Raw genomic sequence first — 19,074 nt, 5'->3', positions numbered from 1 at the left:
AGGCATGTGCCACCATGCTTGGCTAATTCTTTTAACTTTTTTGGTAGAGACTGGATCTCAATATGTTGCCCAGGCTGGTCTCGAGCTCTTGGGCTCAAGCAATCCTCCTGCCTTAGCCTCCCAAGTAGCTGGGACTACAGGCATGTGCCACCATGCCTGGCTAATTTTTTCTATATATTTTTGGTTGTCCAGCTAATTTCTTTCTATTTTTAGTAGAGACGGGGGTCTCACTCTTGCTTAGGCTGGTCTCGAACTCCTGAGCTCAAACCGTCCACCCACCTTGGCCTCCCAGAGTGCTAGGATTATAGGCGTGAGCCACCGCACCCAGCCTCATCCATGTCTTTATCTGTCATACACAAAAGGGGTTTTCTTTTTTAACTCCTGAGTCATAAAATCTGGAAATGAATAGTTAGCATAAATTTTTTTTTTTTTTGGAGAAGCTTGGAATCCACTGACATCCCTGTTTGCACCCTGGTTTTTCCCCTGTGGAGATGTGAGATGAGTGTCTGACTCCAGGGCTACAGAGGGCTACGGTCATTGCAAAGGAGAGGAAGACTACTGCCAATCCAGGACTGCTCTGAACAGGCATTTCTATAGCTGCTCAGTTGACTGTCTTTGAAAATTTCTCATGTAGAGAGTCAAGCAGAAGTTCCCAGATGATGCAAAAATTTTTTTAAAAAGAAGAGAAAAAAAGTAAACAACAACAACAACAAAAAGAAAATGGAAGAAGGAAGAAAAAAAAAAAAAGAGAGAGTCAAGCAATAATAACAGCTAACCCTTATTGAGCAGTCACTATGTGCCAGGCATCTTTCCAAGTATGTTACACTTGTTAAATCATTTAATCTTCCTAATTACTTAATGAGATAGCTGTCTGCTTGCAGACTTTTTATATATATGTAATATATATAATATATATACCTTAAAGAGCTAACAGCAGATGCTGTGTTCTTAATCGTTATGTTTAGCTGTCTCTTCATTGCACAGGTAGCTTGAGTGCTGGGTATAGGCAACAGGAAAGGGAAACATGAAGCCCTGAATCCATACTCCTCAAAGCACTTCCTCAGCAACTATCTGGGACTTGCAGTGCAGGACACAGAGGGGTTGTTAACTGACTCGAGGCCTGAAGAGGAAGTTTCCCATGTGCTGACTCTAAGGCTTTGCTTCTGGCTCTGTCTCTTTTCAGAAGAGATTCAACACATAAGAAAAATAACCAACTAGCCAACGAAAGGAAGACTGAGAAGCCGACCAGAAACCAGCAGACTTGAGTTCCAGAGATGATTCTGCCCTGAAAGACAATTGCAATTCTCCTTCTTTGTCTGGGCTTTTATTTTTTCTCTGGTTGTGCCTTCCCACTTTGCTTGGAGGTGGTAAGAATGCCCAGAGCTGGCATTTTGATACCATTACAAAAAGGAATTCAACATCATCACACGTGGCAAGGAACCAAATCTGAAGTTTATTTGTGCTTTTCAAACCAGCTAGAACAATGAGCAACTTCCTCTTCTCAAGGTTTCTTTCTCTCTCACCCTCTTTGTGATGAGCCTGTGGAAAAGGCACCTGTGGATGTGTGGACGTGTTTGGAGTCAGGGATGAGCTATGACTAGGCAGGTTTAGTAACGGGTTTGATGAATTTGCCTCTTCCCACCTATCTTATTGGTGGTTCACAGTCACTACTTCAGTCTCTTCAGTAAAGGAGAGTCCATTGCGTTGGTGGCTGGTAGGGTGGCAGGAGTAGGGAGTGGGGGCTCTTGATGATCAGTTTCTTCATAAAGGCAGGATAGAGAGAAGAATATGTTTCCTAAAGGAGGAAAAATAAATAAATTTGTTTTTATTTTATTTTATTTATTTAGAGATGCTCTGTTGCCCAGGCTAGAGTGCAGTGGTGTCATCATAGCTCACTGCAGCCTCCAACTCCTGGGCCCAAGCCTCCTGAGTAGCTGGGACTACAGGTGTGTGCCACCATGCCTGGCTAATTTTTTTTCCTATTTTTTGTAGAGATGGGGTCTTGCTCTTGCCCAGGCTGGTCTGGAACTCCTGGGCTCAAGTGATCCTCCCGCCTCGGCTTCCCAAAGTGCTAGGATTACAGGCTTGAGCCACTGTGCCTGGCCATAAATTTGTTTTATGATTCAAAATATAGAAGTATAAAAGGGCATAGAGTGAAAACTCTTCCCTCCTACCCTGTCTCACAGTCATGCAGTTTCTCTGTCCTTGGAGGCAACCATGTTATCATTTGGTGTCTCTTTCCAGAAATACCTCATACATATATAAGCAAATGGGTATCTGTAGCCTCTACTCCCTTTTTATACAAATGGAGCAAATTTAGCCTACCCTTCTTTGCTGCTTTTTTATTTTTACTTACCAATGTATTCCAGAATGTATTCTATAACAGCTTGCCTTTCTTTTTTACTGTTGCATAGTGTTAAATTCAATGAATGTACTATAGTTATTTGACTAGTTCTTTATTGAACATTTAGGTTATTTTCAGTCATTTGCTATGACAAATGAACCTTGTGTGCATATCATTTTACATGTGTGCAAATATAGTTGCAGGATAAGTTCCTAGAAGTGGAATTGTTGGATCAAAGAGAATGAGGAGATAAACAACTTTAAATAAATGACAAAGTGAAAGAGGGTGAATTTGTTTAGATTTCACAGAAAAATTCCAACCCTTTTGCATTTATGGCCAGGAAACAGAGTCCTCATTGGCAAAATCATAAAGTCAAACCTTGAGTGACTGGCCCCAGCTGGAGCTTTATGGTTGTACAAGGATATCGGAGAGTAAGCTCTATCCTTATGTATTTTTCTAAATAAATTCACTCTGCTGATGCTGCACAACAGAGTGAGTCCTGGCCTGGAAGACTCCGAGAACAGTTTGTATCACTGTCACACTGATGCAATCCTTCACCCTCGGCAATAAAGGCTGCTCCCATTTCGGGCCAGAAGATGGAGCTGGTCTTGGGGGCCCTCCACCACCATCCCAATTCTAAACAAAATCCACTCTGCACCCAAGTGGCTCCCACTGATATCCCACCCAAATTAAGCACTCACTCCCACTATTTTAAAACACAATATGGTTCTTGTTCATAAAATGCAAATCATATCTATATATATTTAAGAGACAGGGTCTTGCTTTGTTGCCCAGGCTGGAATGCAGTAGTGCAATCATAGCTCACTGCAACCTAAAACTCCTAGGCTAAAGCGATCCTCCTGCCTCAGCCTGCCGAGTAGCTGGGACTACAGGTGCATGCCACCATGCCTGGCTATTTTTTTAATTTATTTTTTGTAGAGACAGGGTCATGCTTTGTTTTCTAGACTGGTCTTAAATGTCCTGGTCTCAAGTGATCCTCCAGCCTTGGCTTCCCAAAGTGCTGGGGTTACAGGTATGAGCCACCGTTCCTTGCCAAATCATATTCTTATATATATATATATTTTTTGAGACAGGGTGTTTCCTGGACTAGAGTGCAGTGGCATAATCATCATAGCTCACTGTAACCTCCAACTCCTGGGCTCAAGTGATCCTCCTGCCTCAGCCTCCCAAGTAGCTGGGACTATAGGTGTGTGACACCACCAAACTATATTCTTTATGACTTCAAAGTTAATTTGATTATGTTCCACAGGAATCCTCATACTGTATTCCTAATCTTTGTCAGTCATAGTGCAACATATGGCCATTTTTGGAAAATGGTGTCCTGGATTTGAGAGCTATGGATAAACCCAGATCTATCCTTGTGGCAAAAATTCCTCGTTATCTCCCAAAATCCATTCTCCCATTTTTATTAATAATGAACCTTTCATCTTTAAGGTGGTCACAGGGCTATCAGCTTTCTTTGCAGCTTGTATCTGGCCAATGGAATGTAAGCAGAAGTGTGTGTGCAACATCTATGAAGTGTCCTCAAATGGAGAGGGCATGCCCCTCCCCTTTTATTTTTAGCTTTCCTGCTGAGTAGGATGCAGACAGGACAGCTGGAGCTGGAGCATCTATCTTGGCCATGAGGTCACCTTGGGAATGTTGGCCACACACAGAGGAGTAAATAGAGAAGATACTTGGGACCTGGATATGTTGGGCCACTTTCCTCCAGATTTTTACGGAAGAGAAAAATAAATTTCTGTGTTAAAGTTAAGTCATTGTTATGTTGGATTTTCTGTCACTATTAGTTGAACCTAATCCTAAATGACACAGTCCCCAAATTTAGGAAAAAACAATTCCAGACTTATTTTCTTTCAATGGTGACTCATTAGCATTACTTTGGGAAGTGAGGAAAAGCTACTTCGCCAGCAACTCCCATCTTTCAAAAAGAAACTGAAGTCACGGCCTACAAATTCTGCCCAACTAATGGGCATTTCATTGACAATGGTTCTGATACCTGGACTTCATTTTTCTTCCACTTCAAAGGCACTGGTGAGATACTCCTTTGGAACAATCCCAATGAGGCTGTTCAGTTCTCCTACCCACCAGCCATACATGTTATACTCCTGAAAAATGAAAAAGAAGACAGTTCAAGTTGAAATTTGGTCATGCTTCTGTTCACATTACAGTGAGCTCAGGGGAGATTCTGTTGGGTGCTATCGTTGTTGGTGTCATCAGAATGAACTGTTAACATCCATGATGAGATTAGTAAATTTTAAAAAGTCATCCAGCGGAAGCATTTTAAAAGAAATGTTTTCATTTTGCCACATTCCTGTCTACATTGTAATCTTAGCACATTTGATGCCAGTGTTGAACCTAAAGAGCAATTTTTTTTTTTTTTTTTACCAAGCAGAATGGTCTGGCTTCTTCAGAGGAAGTTGGGCACACACTAAAGTGCCAGAACTCTAAAGATATTCAGGGAGTCAGGTCATAGTTCAAATCAATAATATTTATCAAGCATCTTCTATGTGCAAACTGCTATTTGAGTTCCCATGAGGTATATAATGATGAATCAGGAGATTGCTTACTCCTTGGGAGCTTACAGCATGTAGTAATGTGCTTTGGAGTCAGACAGACTGGGATCTAATCCCTGTTTGGTCATTTAGTAGCCATGTGAGCTTAGGTCCTAGCTTTAACTTCCTCATCTATAAGAGCAGGGGTAATGTCTCCCCTCCTCTATGCTGTGGGGCTGTAAGTGACACTGCTGAGGTGAAAATAACTGAAAGTGTGTGATACACAGTAGGTGCTCTAAACATTAGCTTCCTTCCCTGGAAGAGGTGGGAGATTGACAGGTACATCAATAATGACAGGCAGGAATAAGTGCCACAGAAAGGGGCAAAAAAGAAAGGGGATGAGAAGGTTTAAAGAGGGTTTAAGTCAGTGGTCCCCAACCTTTTTGGTATCAGGGACCAGTTTCATGGAAGACAATTTTTCCAGGGACCAGAGAGGGGGATGATTTAAGCGCATTACATTTATTGTGCAGTCAAACCTCTCTGCTAATGATAATCTGTATTTGCAGCCCCTCCCCAGTGCTAGCATCACCGTCTCAGCTCACCTCAGATCATCAGGCATTAGATTCTCATAGGAGTGTGCAAGCTAGATCCCTCACATGTGCAGTTTACAGTAGGGTTCATGCTCCTATGAGAATCTAATGCCACCGCTAATCTGACAAGAGGTGAAGCCCAGGCGGTGATGGGGAGCGGGTGTAAGTACAGATGAAACTGCTTTGCTTGCTCAGTTCAGCTCACTCACCATGGACTGGTACCCAGTCAGCAGCCCAAGGGGTGGGAGGGGGGTTGGGTTCAGGGGTGGTCACAGGGGTGAGGATAACGCTCTTTGAATACAGAAGAGCTTTTCAAAAGCACACCAGATGTTGAACATTATGGGACTATTTCTGGAAGCACCAGAAAAAATGTTTTCCTTCTTTTGAAGGAAGTAAAATTAGGATGACACTATAAGAATATCACATATTCCAGTTCAACTGGATTTGAGGTTCCATGGAGCTAACTATCTGCTTTTTTTTGCACACCTGGCTAGTGAATTCTACTAGGAAAAAAAGAAAAGAAAGAAAACTAAGTTGGTGACATGTAAAATTCAGGGTCCCTGGCATTAACCGTTGATCTTTTTTCTCTACATGGTGATATCTGCCTTCATCCAACTCTGCTGTTTTCCTACCTTCTCAGCAAATGACCTCATCTCCACCTTTAAAGAGAAAAAAGAAGCCATCACATTTGTCAACCTCCGCCACCAAAGCAGGAACTTACCTGTACTGACAACCATCCTTCTTTCCCATTAAAGTGGGGGAGGTATCCCTCCCCGGGTTTAAGATTGTATCTCACAATGTGCACTTGTAACCCCTCCCCTTTCTTTCTTTTTTTTTAAATTTTTTAAACTTTTTTTTTTTTTGCCACGAGAAGATTCAGAAGAGACCCTTTCTTTCTTAGAGATGAGGTTCTGTGGGGACTGACCTCTTCCTCTAATGTAAATGGTTTCTTCCTTCGTTGCTGAAAGGTGTTAAAGTTTCTATGCCAACTTACACTTCACAACACTTACTGGAAGAGTTTACTCACTCATTGTCCCCACTTCTTCCTTTCTATTCGCTCTTCAAGCCACTCCAATTGGGCTCTGCTTCCATCACTCTAGTTACACTCTCTCCGTGGACTCCTAGAACCTCCTCATTGCTCAAATTCTCTGGTTACTTCTCAGTCTTTAACTTACTTGATCCTTAGCGGTGCTGGCCATTACTGATCCTTGGTGAGGCATTTTCTTCCCTTAGTTTCTATGATAATCATACTCTCCTGGTTTCCCTCCTACCTCCCTGGTTGCCTCTTCTCTCAATCTTCTTTGCAGGCTCATCTCGGTCTATTCTGCCTTCTAATGTGGTTGTTTTCCAGAGTTCTGTCCAGGCCCTCTTGTCTTCTGGCTTGATACACTTTCCTTGAGCACTTTCCTTGAGCAATCCCTTATGCCTCTGCAGTTTAACCACCATGTCTGTGTTAATAACGCACGATGAGAGCTCCAGCCTACATCTAAGTGTCAGACCCCAATAGCCAAATGCATGTCCACTAAGCTGCTTGAACTCATTATTTCCTAAATTTAACCTATAATCTTGCCTCTACTCCCATCTCCACTCCCAAACTATCTTTCTTTACCTTCTGTGTTCTCTGTCTCAGTGAGTGGTATCACAATGCACTCAGTTATCCAACCCAGCAGTTGTTTCCAGTTTCACCCCCTTCATCACTGAGTCCTTGAGCCCTGCCAATTCTCTCTCGAGAATGTCACTGGAATCCACCCTCTTCTCTTCATTCCCTTCACCAATACCCTAGAGTCATGTAACTGTCATCTCCCATGAGGACTATAGAAACAATCTCCAGATTGATCTCTGTGTCTGCATTCTTGTTCTCCTCCAATCTATTTGTTCTGCAGCCAGGATCTTTCCACAGTGCACACTGATAATGTCACTGCTGTGTCTGAAAACTTTCAGTGCATTCCCACTGCCTCTTGTCAACTTCTTAATAAGGTGGACAAGGCCCTGCATGACCCATCCCTGCTTACTGCCCAGCATTATCATCCACCCCCTAGATCTAGTGTCCCTTAGTAAAACAGAGCTTGTCTCAGCTACTCCCATGGGCTACAGTCTCTCACCTTGGAGCCTTTCCTCTGCTTGTTTAGCCTCTGCTTCCTCCTCCATTTCATGGGGCTCACTCCTAAACAACTTTCAGATCTCAATTCCTGAGTCACTTATTCTCTAGAAGCCTCTCCTTGCCACTCTGACTGTGCAGGGGTCCTGGCTACCTGGTCCACAGTGCTGTGTACTCTGTTTTGCTGGAAAAAAGCTCATCATGCTGCCTTTTATCTGCCTGTCTTTGTCTCAGCGTCAACCATGAGATGGAAAGTTCTGAGCACTGGACTTTGCTGGTTTTGTTTGCTGTTGTATTCTCAGCATTCAATACTAGACACAGCACAGAGTGTGGCCAAATAAACACTTGTTAAATGAGGCTCTGATGAAATGAAGGAGGCAGTGGGAATTTGTAGTCTCAGCTGAGCAGAGTTAGTTACAACTAATTCCAAGATATTCCCCTGGTGATTGAACTGGTTATGGCAGAAAGAGATCAACTTCCTTTGGAGACAGACTCCCCAAATGGCTCCCTAAGTACTGAGAAGAGTCTCAAATACCACAAGAATTAAGACTGACCCTTTTAGGACCAGGTAATTGCCCTTTTAAAAAATCTGTCTTTAATGACTGAATGTGTCCGTCCACCACCTCTTCCTACCACGCACCTTCCCATTCCCTCCCTCTCCCAGGCCAGCTTCTACCTACAGTTTGCACTGCCTTGTGGGAAATTACCCAGAATCCCTCAGCTTATGCCTGTCAGGATTTTTTAAGCTCCTCTTGGTCCAAGTTATGTAACTGTCCATTTTTCAACACTGAACTTAGGGCAATTCCTGCCTTAAGTTTTCTTGTAGTGCTGCCTTGTGTTTATCGAGTTGCTGGAATGTCCATATCTACAGGGCCTGCTGTGAAGGAAAAATACATACTTCATCTTCCTCCCTTACTGTAGCTCATAAAAACTACCTTTAGCTCTTCTGCTATTTCACAGGCAGAGGATGGGCACAATGTTGTCTGACAGTCTTTTGATCCAAGTCAACTTGCTTAAACGTGTGAAATGTGGTGTACCTGCCAGATGCTGTCACCTTCCATCACCTGGAGGGGATAGGATAAGGCATTTGCTCCCTGGGGACTGCTCAAGACCCCAGACTTTGACTCACACTTTAGCCATAACGCCAGGAGTAGGGAACAATCCTTGGGAAAGTGCTCTCTGCCAGCTTGAAGAGGGTGCAAACAGGAAGCAGATGAGGCTCAGCAGGGCACCTGCAAAGGCTGGGCTCCCAGTCTGTTTGCTCTTGCTGGAGGGGAACACTGACCCTGCCGACTGCAGATGTAGTAGCTTTACCACAGTGGTGAGAACTGAAATGAGTGAAATCAACTCTCTGCCCTTCAAAACAAAAGAGCGGGCAGAAGTGTAAGGAGATGGCACAGTCTCAGAGACCATATGTATCCTGCTGTGGGAGCCTGGGAGCTTAATCAAAGCACCTACAGGTCCTGGGATCTGACTGTCTTTTCCAGATTTCATCCCTTGGCTGGATACCCGAAAAGGGCTGCAGGGCTGAGATGTTTAAAGCATGAATGGAAAATTTCTAGCTTTCTTTCCCAGTACCACCCCCCATGCATTGCTCCAGCCCAGTCTGAACACCACGAGGTATTTTAAAATAATTTCTACTTTGATGAATTGCTGGGGAGTCCACAATTGCTCATAATCAAAGGGAGAAAAATGCAAATGAGATCCGGCCGAGAACTATCACCACCAAACGTTTATTTCACTGCACAGTGCCAAAAAGAATTAAAACAACATTAAACTCACAGCAATCATGTTTAAGCCCTCGTTTCCAAGTGCCAAATTGCACCACTCTGGATCATACAGATGTTCGTTAATTATGCTAATTTTTATTAAACTATTAAAATGGAGAGAGTACTAGCTCAGCCAGGCAGACCTCAGCTCTGAATGAACTCTGCTCTTGTCTAAAGGTGCTAATTTACTGCATTTTTATTAAGTTGCTGATTCTTGGATTTTAGTTTTAGCATGGCAGAGAGAACTAAATTTCTAGGATCAATGTTTTCCATAAACTCTGACTTCTCTTTGCCCAGATGTTTGGAAAGACTAGAAAAATGCTGAAAGGCTCCTACAAGACCTGAAATCTCCAATACAGAAGTGTTCCTACCTTTCAGGTCGGGATACATACCTACAAGTGGCAATGCTAGGGCATCAGAATGATACGTGCTCCTCACTCCATCACTCTCTCTATACTGTGAATGGTAGAGCTAAGATTTTAATTATACAAAATTGTTAAATGAAGATGCTTTAGATAACAATATAAAAAGTTATTTTAAAAAATCCTTCACATCAGTGTTTGCTTCTTGCCACAAAATCTTTTTAGAAGCCTTTCACCCAAAACAAGTAGAGCATGTGGTTTGTTCTTTTCATAAATATTTCTAGGCTTGATTAAACATCTGTTTCTCTCAACATCACCCTTGCCTCACCTCCTTGAACCCTCCCCACCCCACTCCCCCGCCAAACCAAGAAGTCTTAAATGTGGACTCCATTATCTGGTTGGAGAAGCTATTGGCCTGGATGAGCAAAGCACTGAATGAACCTGAAAGAGACGCAGCGCTCACCATCAGCAACAATCAAAAGTGTTTATGGGGGATTGCACACGCCATAAAAGGATTTATGCTGCTAATCTCCATCAACAAGGAAAAAAAAGAATCCTACCAAACCTGCCATAAAAAGAACAGCAAATTCTATAAACAAAAAGCAGTATGGCCACCAACAATGGGCATGTCACACAGCTTGACTCTGCCTCCAGTGGTTTCCTATTGCTGTTTATGGTTTCAAGACTATCATGGACCTCCTCAGTGCTCCTCCTGTCACAGGGCCCTGAGTCCCTGTGTGGTGCTGCAAATACCCTGTCAGTAGGTGTCAGGGGATATCAGGGGAAAAACAGCAGGCGCCTATCATAAGCCTTAAAAGAGATTAAATACCCCTACTCCATGATTGCTACATTTTAATTTCTCTCCTCCCTGCTGGTTCCTATTTGTATGAGCTCTTCCATGGCTCCCCTGGAGTAGCACAGACATGACCTGGAATGACCATCCTGTCTTGGGATGAGAATTCAATTTCTAGGCTCAGTGAATCCTAGGCTATTCCAACAAAAGGAACTCACCATCCTCCAGGGCACAGATGCTTAAACTGGAGTCTGTGAACCCCTGGTTTTTCTATGGATGGATGTGAAGGGATCTTTGAACTCCTTGAAATTGGTGTAAAATTTTGTGTGTATGTGTACATGGGGTGAGGCCCAGACCTTTCATCAGATTCTCAAAGGGCTTATGAACCCTCCACAGTTTAGCAACCAGCACTCTTGGGGGAAAAATCAATGGTCTTTATGGTCCAGATCTGCACTTCAGCCCGGTGTGGCCATCCCCTCTTTTAAAAAACTGCAATGCAGGAGAATCAAGAATCCTCATTTCTTCCATGCTGGGTTTCCTAGGCTTCATCCTTCAGGGGCAGAGGCTGTTTCTTCTTCAAAGGCTGACTGAACTTGTTTATCCTTTCTAAGGCACCATGTCTTTAACTGTGACTTAAAAGTTGTGGTGTCTTATCATTGTTTTCATTCAAATCCACATAATGGCTTTTGGAGCAAGTTGCTCCTGTCAATTCCCCTGAGAATGTTCCTAACAGAAATATTCTCTTTTCACATTGAATTGAGCTCCAAGCCTCCATGGAACAAGATTCCCAGAAAATGTCTCATACTTTTGTTCTTTTAACCATCAGATTTCACTATAGCAGTGCTTGTAAATAAGAAAATTCCTCTTCAAGGGAACAATCAGCCTGTAACATGAAAGATCAATAAATCCTTGATATATGTATGGGAAAGGTGAATCACAGAATTACTGGTTTGTGATTGCTTATTTCTCTTATTAGCGTTTTGCATCATATATTATTATTAGTAAAGATGGGAAATTTGAATTCCTAAGCAGAGTAGATTGTAATATTCCAGGGTCAGCCAAAAACATCATATTTTTACTCTGGATTGACCCACAAATTCTCTCTCCTAAAATCCAGCTTTGGAAATTTAATGCTTTCTTAGGATGTCATAAATTATTACATAAATTGAGGGCTCTAACTCAGTACCCTTCCAACAGTTGAGAAAAACAAGGCTGGGAACAGGAATTGTTCACCAAAGACAAACAGGTGCCTGTTTTTCAGCACAAATAGTTTTATGAAGAGATTTTCCAGAAGGAGAAAGGAAATGGTCAGTTGGGGGGCTGGTGGGTCAGTGGTGTTGGAACCTGTGAAAGGATCGAAGCTCAGTGCTTGGCTGAAATCTTGGGTAGCTTGGTGGCCTCTCCAGGCTGTTTTACAGTGTGTTTTAAGTTCTTGGCAATCATTTTCTCTTTTTCCATTATTCAGAGTTTTGGTCTATAAATCATAATAAAAATGAATCATTAAATTTGCCTCAATTGAGCTAGTTTTATTTATTGTTACATTTCAGGGAACTTGCTAACCTGAAGATTGATGGGACTGGATACAGGGGAAGGTGTATGAGTGTAAGGAAGGGGACATGGAAAGGCTGGGTGGTCAGAGAAAGCAGTTGGGGGGCTCATGGTGACAACTCTACAAAGTCTCCCCCCACCTCGCCCCCAGCTAAGCACTGAGTATTCCAAGGAGAAGAGTAACGTGTCATCTAGATGGAGGGTCTGAGAGCGCTTGAGTGTAAAGCTTACGTGCTGAACAGGGTGGGAGTGGATGGTGATCAAATCAAGGCCAGAGAGGTGTGCAGGGCCTGTGCACACACTGAACGTTGGTGGCGATGGAAGTGTGTGAAAACACAGAGTGGGCGTGCAAGTGCTCGTGACAGAAAAATCATAAGCTGTGAAGGTAAGAGGGAAGGCCAAACGGGGCTATGAGAAAGACAAACAAAAAAGCAGCACACAACTCGAACTTTACCTAAAAGAAGAGAGAAAGGATAGAGGGAAGGTAAACACTTTGCAGATGGGAGAAAACAAGGTGCCAAGTGCAGAATTCAGGAACAATAGAGACAGCACCATTTCCAAGCTGATAGAATTGTGATACCATGTGAGACGGGCGTATTAACATGTATTCCATAAACTGCGCAGCTCACAGCTCTGCACCGCTCTGTTTTGCTCTGACCGCAGTACCAGCCTCAGGCACCACAACACAATTTGGAAACAATGTGACGGAAATGTTTAATCTGCTCGGCCCATCTGTGCTGCGTATTTCTCCAGATCTCCCTGAGAGAGGCGCCTTGAATCTCCACATTGCCTTTAATATTCTCCTAAATCACCTCCCCACTGCACTTCAAGGGCCATTGCTACAATATCACAGGTTCATCTAAAGTGCAATGGGGAGGAGGTATGGGGGGAGGCGCAGGGCTGGAGATTTTTTATTTTAAAATAATTTCCAGAGATCGTCTTTTCTGCTTCCTTTAAAAAAAGAAGTTATTTTGCTGTTGCCGTAAGGTTATTGAGGTTGTTTGGTGCAAAACAGGGTAGGATAGAGTGGAATCATTCTCCAAAGAATTATTTTTATTAATCTCGATTCTCTCAAATGGACATGGGAGGGAGTTAGCAGATGCTCGTCTTCTCGCTTCTCTCGTTCTCGCACCTTGCTAGGGTGATGTGTTCATTTGGGGCTGGTGCCTCTTGCCTTTACACTCTTGGCATCAGGTACTGGCTTGGTAGTTCCCAGGGCCAACCCTGACCCTGCTCCGCTCTAAACAAAGCCGTCTTGTTCACGACAAGTATACATTTAGTCTCTGGTAAACATGCCCTCATCAGGAAAGGACACTGTCTACATCATTAATTTTATCTTAAAACCTTAGATTTTCTCTTTTTAAGTACAGATATTGGGTGTCAGATTTCTGATGCCTTTACCCACATGATTGTGCCAGATTCAGCAATTTGGGTCTAGAATGTAGAAAGCTGGGGTGGGTTTTGGAAAAACAGGGGATGACAAGTCATCATGTTCCAGACCCTAGACAAATGGGAGAGAATTGCACATCACCAAGAAAATTAGGATTCCTTTTGCTTTGTGAATTAAAGAAATGAATAATTTAATCCTCAAGATTGTTCCAGCGAGGGAAAGGCAACGTCCCAGTTGCGGAGCCTTACAGCCTGTCGGTGTGTTACATCATCTGCACACATAGGCGTTTCCATGACAACCGCTTATAGCTTCATTTCCTGGATCCCTCTAGGGGGTGTCACAGCCAGATCCACCTGCTTTTCACCCTACCCTCGGTGGGGTCATGGTAAGGTCGCCAGAATAAATGAACGCGGGTACTAATGATCTGTTTACTGCTGTTTATGCTCTGTGTGTGTCAGGGGCACGCACATTTAGAGAGCTCATTATGGTTGCAATTAGAATGCACCATCGCTAGATATTTAACTCCTTTTTCTTTTAAATTAGCATTTTAATAACATTCTTTGAGCAGAGAAACAAAATGACCATTTTTCACGGACAAACTTCTAGCTGTAGGTGCAACTTTAATGGCAAAGTTGTGAAGGGGAAAGAAGGGAGAAAAAAAGGCCATTTTTACTACTTTTACCCTCCTCCTTACCAAAAGGATATTTTTATTTGCTTTCTAACACACTCAATTTCCTAAATTTGTTTTGAATCCAATTATTTTGGGTGGTTTAAAAGTACCGCATTCTTGTTGGACGGAAATTAGCAGCAATTGAAATTAACTTTTTATGTGACCTGTGAAAGGGGCTAAAATAATTACAAGTGTGTAGAAGAAACTCTCTCTCCATAGGACCGTTGCTGTAGGATCGGGCTGTGATTAGATGATACCGTTATCAGGATATCTTTATACAGCAACTGCAAGGGCTTTTTTCTTTAAAAAGGTGATTGCAATTATTGTTTCTGTTTTATAATTCTTAGGATTTTCTTATAGAGGATAAGTGATGACAAAAACTTCTCATTATAGATAGGATAAATAAGCAGAAAGAATGAAAACAACAACAGCACCGTTTACCATTTAAAAATGGTGAGAAACGAGCATGAAAAAGCAGGAGAGTTGGAACGGGAAAGATACAATGTAGAGACCCATTTGGTCAGAAAGTTTCATAAGGCATCGCTTTTTAGGAATCAGCCAACACCTTTTCTAGGTGTTTACAGATGCTCTGTTTGTGTAAAGTACAGTGAAAAATAACAATTTGAATGTTTCGATTATCTTTCCCAGTCCGTTCCATTTTCATTATTTATTTCCTACAAATCGGGACCTTGCTGAACATAATTCTGCAGACAAGGAGGTGGATAGGACAGCCAATGTGAACGAGGAGATAGATGGTGGGCACGTGTAAGATAGATGCTATGTGCTTATGAAAAGGAGCAGTCTGTCTGCATGTGAACGTCCACAAAGTAGAGCAAGCAAGCGTGTGAACTATAGTGGGTATTTATAGGTGGAAATAAAGGTGCAAGGAAGGTTGTGTGGGAACAGTCACAGAGAGTCTGAAAAGGTTTGCTTTTTTCCTACCCTCCTGGAATCCACGTCCAAGTTCCGCCTAAGATGTCCCATGCTTGCTGTGGCTCCTGTGAACCTCATGAGCCTTTCCATGACAACAGACGGGGATTTCACAGCCAGAAGACTTACGAGGTCAACAGTTGAAAAGCAAGAGTTAGAAAGTGAGATCTTTATCGACAGCAAAATAATCCCACTATCTCCCCCCTCCACTCAAAGATAGAAGGAGGAAATTATTTAAAGACGCAGAAGGAAAAAAAAAAAAGGAACCTTTCTAAAAATGCAAGTTGAAAATGTTTATGCTTTTTTATCAGCCTAGTTGCACCTTAGAATCTGCCATTTCATAAATAAAATACCGATGGCATAGACTATAATTTGGTGATAGCTACCCCAGGACATATCTAGATGCACTTGTGTTATTTTAATTAAATACTGCATTATGGTTTGTGACAACTACATAGCTACATCGTAAATGAATTCAGAATTAAAGTGTTACTTAGGCATCCAGTAATTTTTGTCTCATCCCTCAGTTTTACAAAGCAAATAGCTATAAAATCAAGATGTTGGTTCATTTACAGATGGAGCAGGATTGTTGTCGCTGTTTTTTTCCTCCTTAATCCTCATGCACGAAAAGAAGACAGAGCTCAGAGGCTGGCTCGCAACACTCTTAGCTTATGAGCCACATCACAAAGAAAAACACATCCTCTTGACTATAATGTGAAATGCTGAATATTAATTGCTGGTATTATGCTTATCTTTCTAGCCGGGTTCTGTCTTTTAACAATTATTCTAATGGGCTAGAGTCTTGCACTGCAAGGAGATTTTTCTCCTTTGTTTATTAGTTAGAAACCTGTTTTATTTTATTTTATTAAAAAAATAAAGTTCATAATGCACCATGGAAGTTTTTAGTATTTGGAAGTCTTCCCAAATTCGGCATATTAGTAGAAACACAGAAACTGCTGAATCTCTCTGCTAAAAAGATGACGCACATTTCTGCATTTAAAAGAAAAATATTTTTCATTTTAGCAATATTAATGTTTCCTTAATGAAACTAGAGAGGCCATTACAATTTGATATAATCAATTGGTTAGTTTAAATGTCACTTCACTAGCAAATCATGAGAAAGGTTCAGAATATTCCCATCTATTAGGGGCAGATTTTCACTCAAAATTAATATGATAGAATACAAATTTTTGTTCAAATCTGAGGAATGAATTGTATCTTTAATGTGTCATATGTCAAGATGAAAGTTTTTAAATAGCAAGCTTTCTGAAACCATTTTCTATTATTTCTAGTTTGAGAATCAATATGATCTTTTTATTAGTTTTAAATACCCTGCGTCTGAGAATGTTTGCAAATTATAACTTTTCTGTGTTCTAATCAATTACCCCAAACCCTGCATAACTAATCCTATAACATCCATAGATGTAACCGGCTGTTTGTTTGCAATGAAGTTTCAATTTTGTTTCAATATTTTACTAGTTTGGTTGGAGACCTGAATCCGTACAAAACTAAGAAACACTGGCAGAAGAGGTTTGGGGAGGCTGAGTTCATTCTGAGAAAATAATTACACAGGAACAAAGCTTTTGCGACTCCTTTTAAATAGGGCATCTCACTGAAATGTCATCCAGCCTCTTTGGCAGATTAGTGAGGAGTTTATTACTAAATCTCTGTCTAATAAACGTGCAGTTGACTCTGGAGGAGCTGATTGTTATAATACTGGCGGCGGGAAATGGAGGGAATGTCACAGTTAAAGACACAAATTTTCCCCATAATATATTCGAATGGAAACCTCTGAATCCAATACTACATGGGCATATCTAATAAATTCACAATATTTCAGTCTCAACAGCCTTCACTGGTTAGTTTTAAAGATTTATGTGGTAAAAAATTACTCAGTGATGAATATGGTTTATTCTGTGCAGTATTGGAGGTATAAGGAATTAAACTACCGTCTTTAACGGTGAATTTATTATTACCTCTGTCAAAAGACGAAGCCTTTAACAGCATTTGTTATAAATTCACTGCAAAATAAATGGCTGGAATTTTTTACACTGGAGTTTGTAAAGCATCGGGCGATTCTGAGTATTAACCTAACCCTGCCATGGCTTATGTGGTTCTAGGTAAACATTTCTGTCTGGGCCTTGTAGTTAATTATCTGGTTTGGGACCTTCTACCTGATTGAAAAGTGTGTGTGTGTGTGTGTGTGTGTGTGTGTGTGTATAGAAAGTAAAGGGTCCTTTCCAGGACAATAGTCTAGGAATAAGGAGATTAAAGAGGAAAATGAAAATTTTATTCTTTTTTAAAAATGAGTTTTATAAGGAATGGCCAGTATTTGCAGGATAGGGCTGATATGCAATTGGGCCTCTTGTTAGCAGGTTTACATGCACAAATATGCACACACACATAAGCACCCTCTGCCTTTTGTCCTCTCTTGGAATGGGTGTCCCCTCATTTATAAAAATTACCTGGAAGGAATGAGGCTGCCAGGGTTTGTTCTAGACGATTGGTTCCTGTCTGGGGGAAAGGAATGGCCTCTACTGAATTTGACCGGTGTATGACCGTTGCCTTCCAGCTGACCCCAAATCTCATTCCCATCCTCCTAACTCTGTAGCCTCCCATAGGGGTTATTAATGAGAGAAAACACCATCATCATCATCATCATCTTCGTCATCACAGCACAGTGTTGACCTGCTTGTTAACATGAAATGGGTTGGTGGGGACAGCTTCTGCTTCTCTTTCATACCATCATAAATAAGAAAAGATATTTTGTGGTAGTATCCCCTCATCCACCCCCTTTGGTTAGGTCAGAGGTGAATAATCGCTCTTTGACAGGCATTGATCAGTTTCATCACACTGTTTGGGCAGCTTGTGCCCCAGGCCTGTATTCTCCCCACTTATTACCCCCAAATTACCTACCAAATAATCCCCTGTCCATCCCCCACTCAGCTACCAGAGGGTATGGTGCCTGAGGAAGTCTTAAATGGACACTAGATGTCACCAAACACCTCCTTTCCCTCAGAGCCCTGAAATTAAAAAAACAAAACAAAACAAAAAAAACCCAAAAAACAACCAAGACCTTTCATTCAAAGCAATTGAAGGAATTAACTTATCTGTTTTTATGAGGGCTGTTGTCACATTCAACTAAGCACACTTAAAAGAGGAAAAGAGGAAGTATTGCTGCATTCAGATAATTTTTACAACATACAAATCTCTTTTGGAGAGAATGGGGTCAACGGAGGGGAAAGGTCCACATTCTTTAAGTGGCCCTTTGAAGGAGTAGGTGGAGAAAACTGGGTTTTAAAAATCCCATTATAACAGACATGGTCTTATGTTAACATAGTCCAGGTGTGCCGGGACAGGCCTGCTGTGTTCAGATGACTAGAATCTGGGTTTGGAGCCAGGATCCAGTCTGAGTTTTAAGTAGCTCCAACTCAGGGTGACAAAGTCTGTCTATCCTCATCCCTATAAGGCCCATGTCTACCCGACAGCATCATGTGTTCCAAGCTAAACTTGACCTTATCTGAAAGGCTCCCTGTTTCCACATCAACTGCATCAGCAGGGAAAATGACCCAAAGCCTCGTGTGTTTGGGCCATGAGAATACTTTCTCACCTCAGTTAAGCTACCTTGTGTGGTGCCCAGCTTGTTGCTCCCAGGCTGATTTCCGTGGAAATAAGGTGCTAGACAAAGCCTTAGAGGAGCTAATTCATGAGGCACACAACCCAAGCCCAAGAGGTATATCCTACTAGTTCAGTTTACTTAAATGGAAGACCTCACCCACGAGCATCTTCTCCTTTCTAGTCAATTGGGAAAGAGTTTCTTTTTCTTTGTCTCTTTAATTTGCCCTCATCTGCTGGACAACTCATGTTACCACCCTAAATTACTTCTGGAACAGGATGCTTATTTTTTAAATGGACATTTATTTAAGAGTTGTCTTGAACAGTGGAATGAGCAACTTTATTATTTAGAAAGAATGTTTCCTGGTGAGAGACCTTGGAGCCGTGAAGACAAGGTCACTTCTCTGAAAGCTGGGGCTTGAGATTTGTTTTATCCAAATAGAGGCTTCTTA

The 19,074-nt window shown here is 41.8% G+C and overlaps 1 protein-coding gene across 6 annotated transcripts in view; it reads right to left on the bottom strand.

Moving 5' to 3' along the window:
* Nucleotides 1–1,434: 1,434 nt before the first annotated feature.
* SKAP1 (src kinase associated phosphoprotein 1) overlaps nucleotides 1,435–19,074 on the bottom strand; it is a 251,697-nt gene continuing 234,057 nt past the window's right edge. For 2 of the 6 annotated variants that reach the window (XM_045526284.1, XM_045526285.1), the window contains exons 12-14: nucleotides 6,080–6,106; nucleotides 4,362–4,470; nucleotides 1,435–1,795 (exon numbers count right to left, since the gene is read on the bottom strand). In XM_045526284.1, the coding sequence (XP_045382240.1) occupies nucleotides 4,369–4,470; nucleotides 6,080–6,106 (129 nt within the window). In that variant the 3' untranslated portion in view covers nucleotides 1,435–1,795; nucleotides 4,362–4,368. Of the gene's footprint in view, nucleotides 1,796–4,361; nucleotides 4,471–6,079; nucleotides 6,107–11,839; nucleotides 11,944–15,019; nucleotides 15,132–19,074 lie in introns of those variants that run through there. The other 4 variants (XM_045526286.1, XM_045526287.1, XM_045526288.1 and 1 more) reach the window with 3 other exon arrangements.

Source organism: Lemur catta, chromosome 15 (assembly GCF_020740605.2).
Source record: "Lemur catta isolate mLemCat1 chromosome 15, mLemCat1.pri, whole genome shotgun sequence".
NCBI classification, from domain to species: Eukaryota; Metazoa; Chordata; class Mammalia; order Primates; family Lemuridae; genus Lemur; species Lemur catta.
This window is presented reverse-complemented; position numbering and strand designations above follow the sequence as displayed.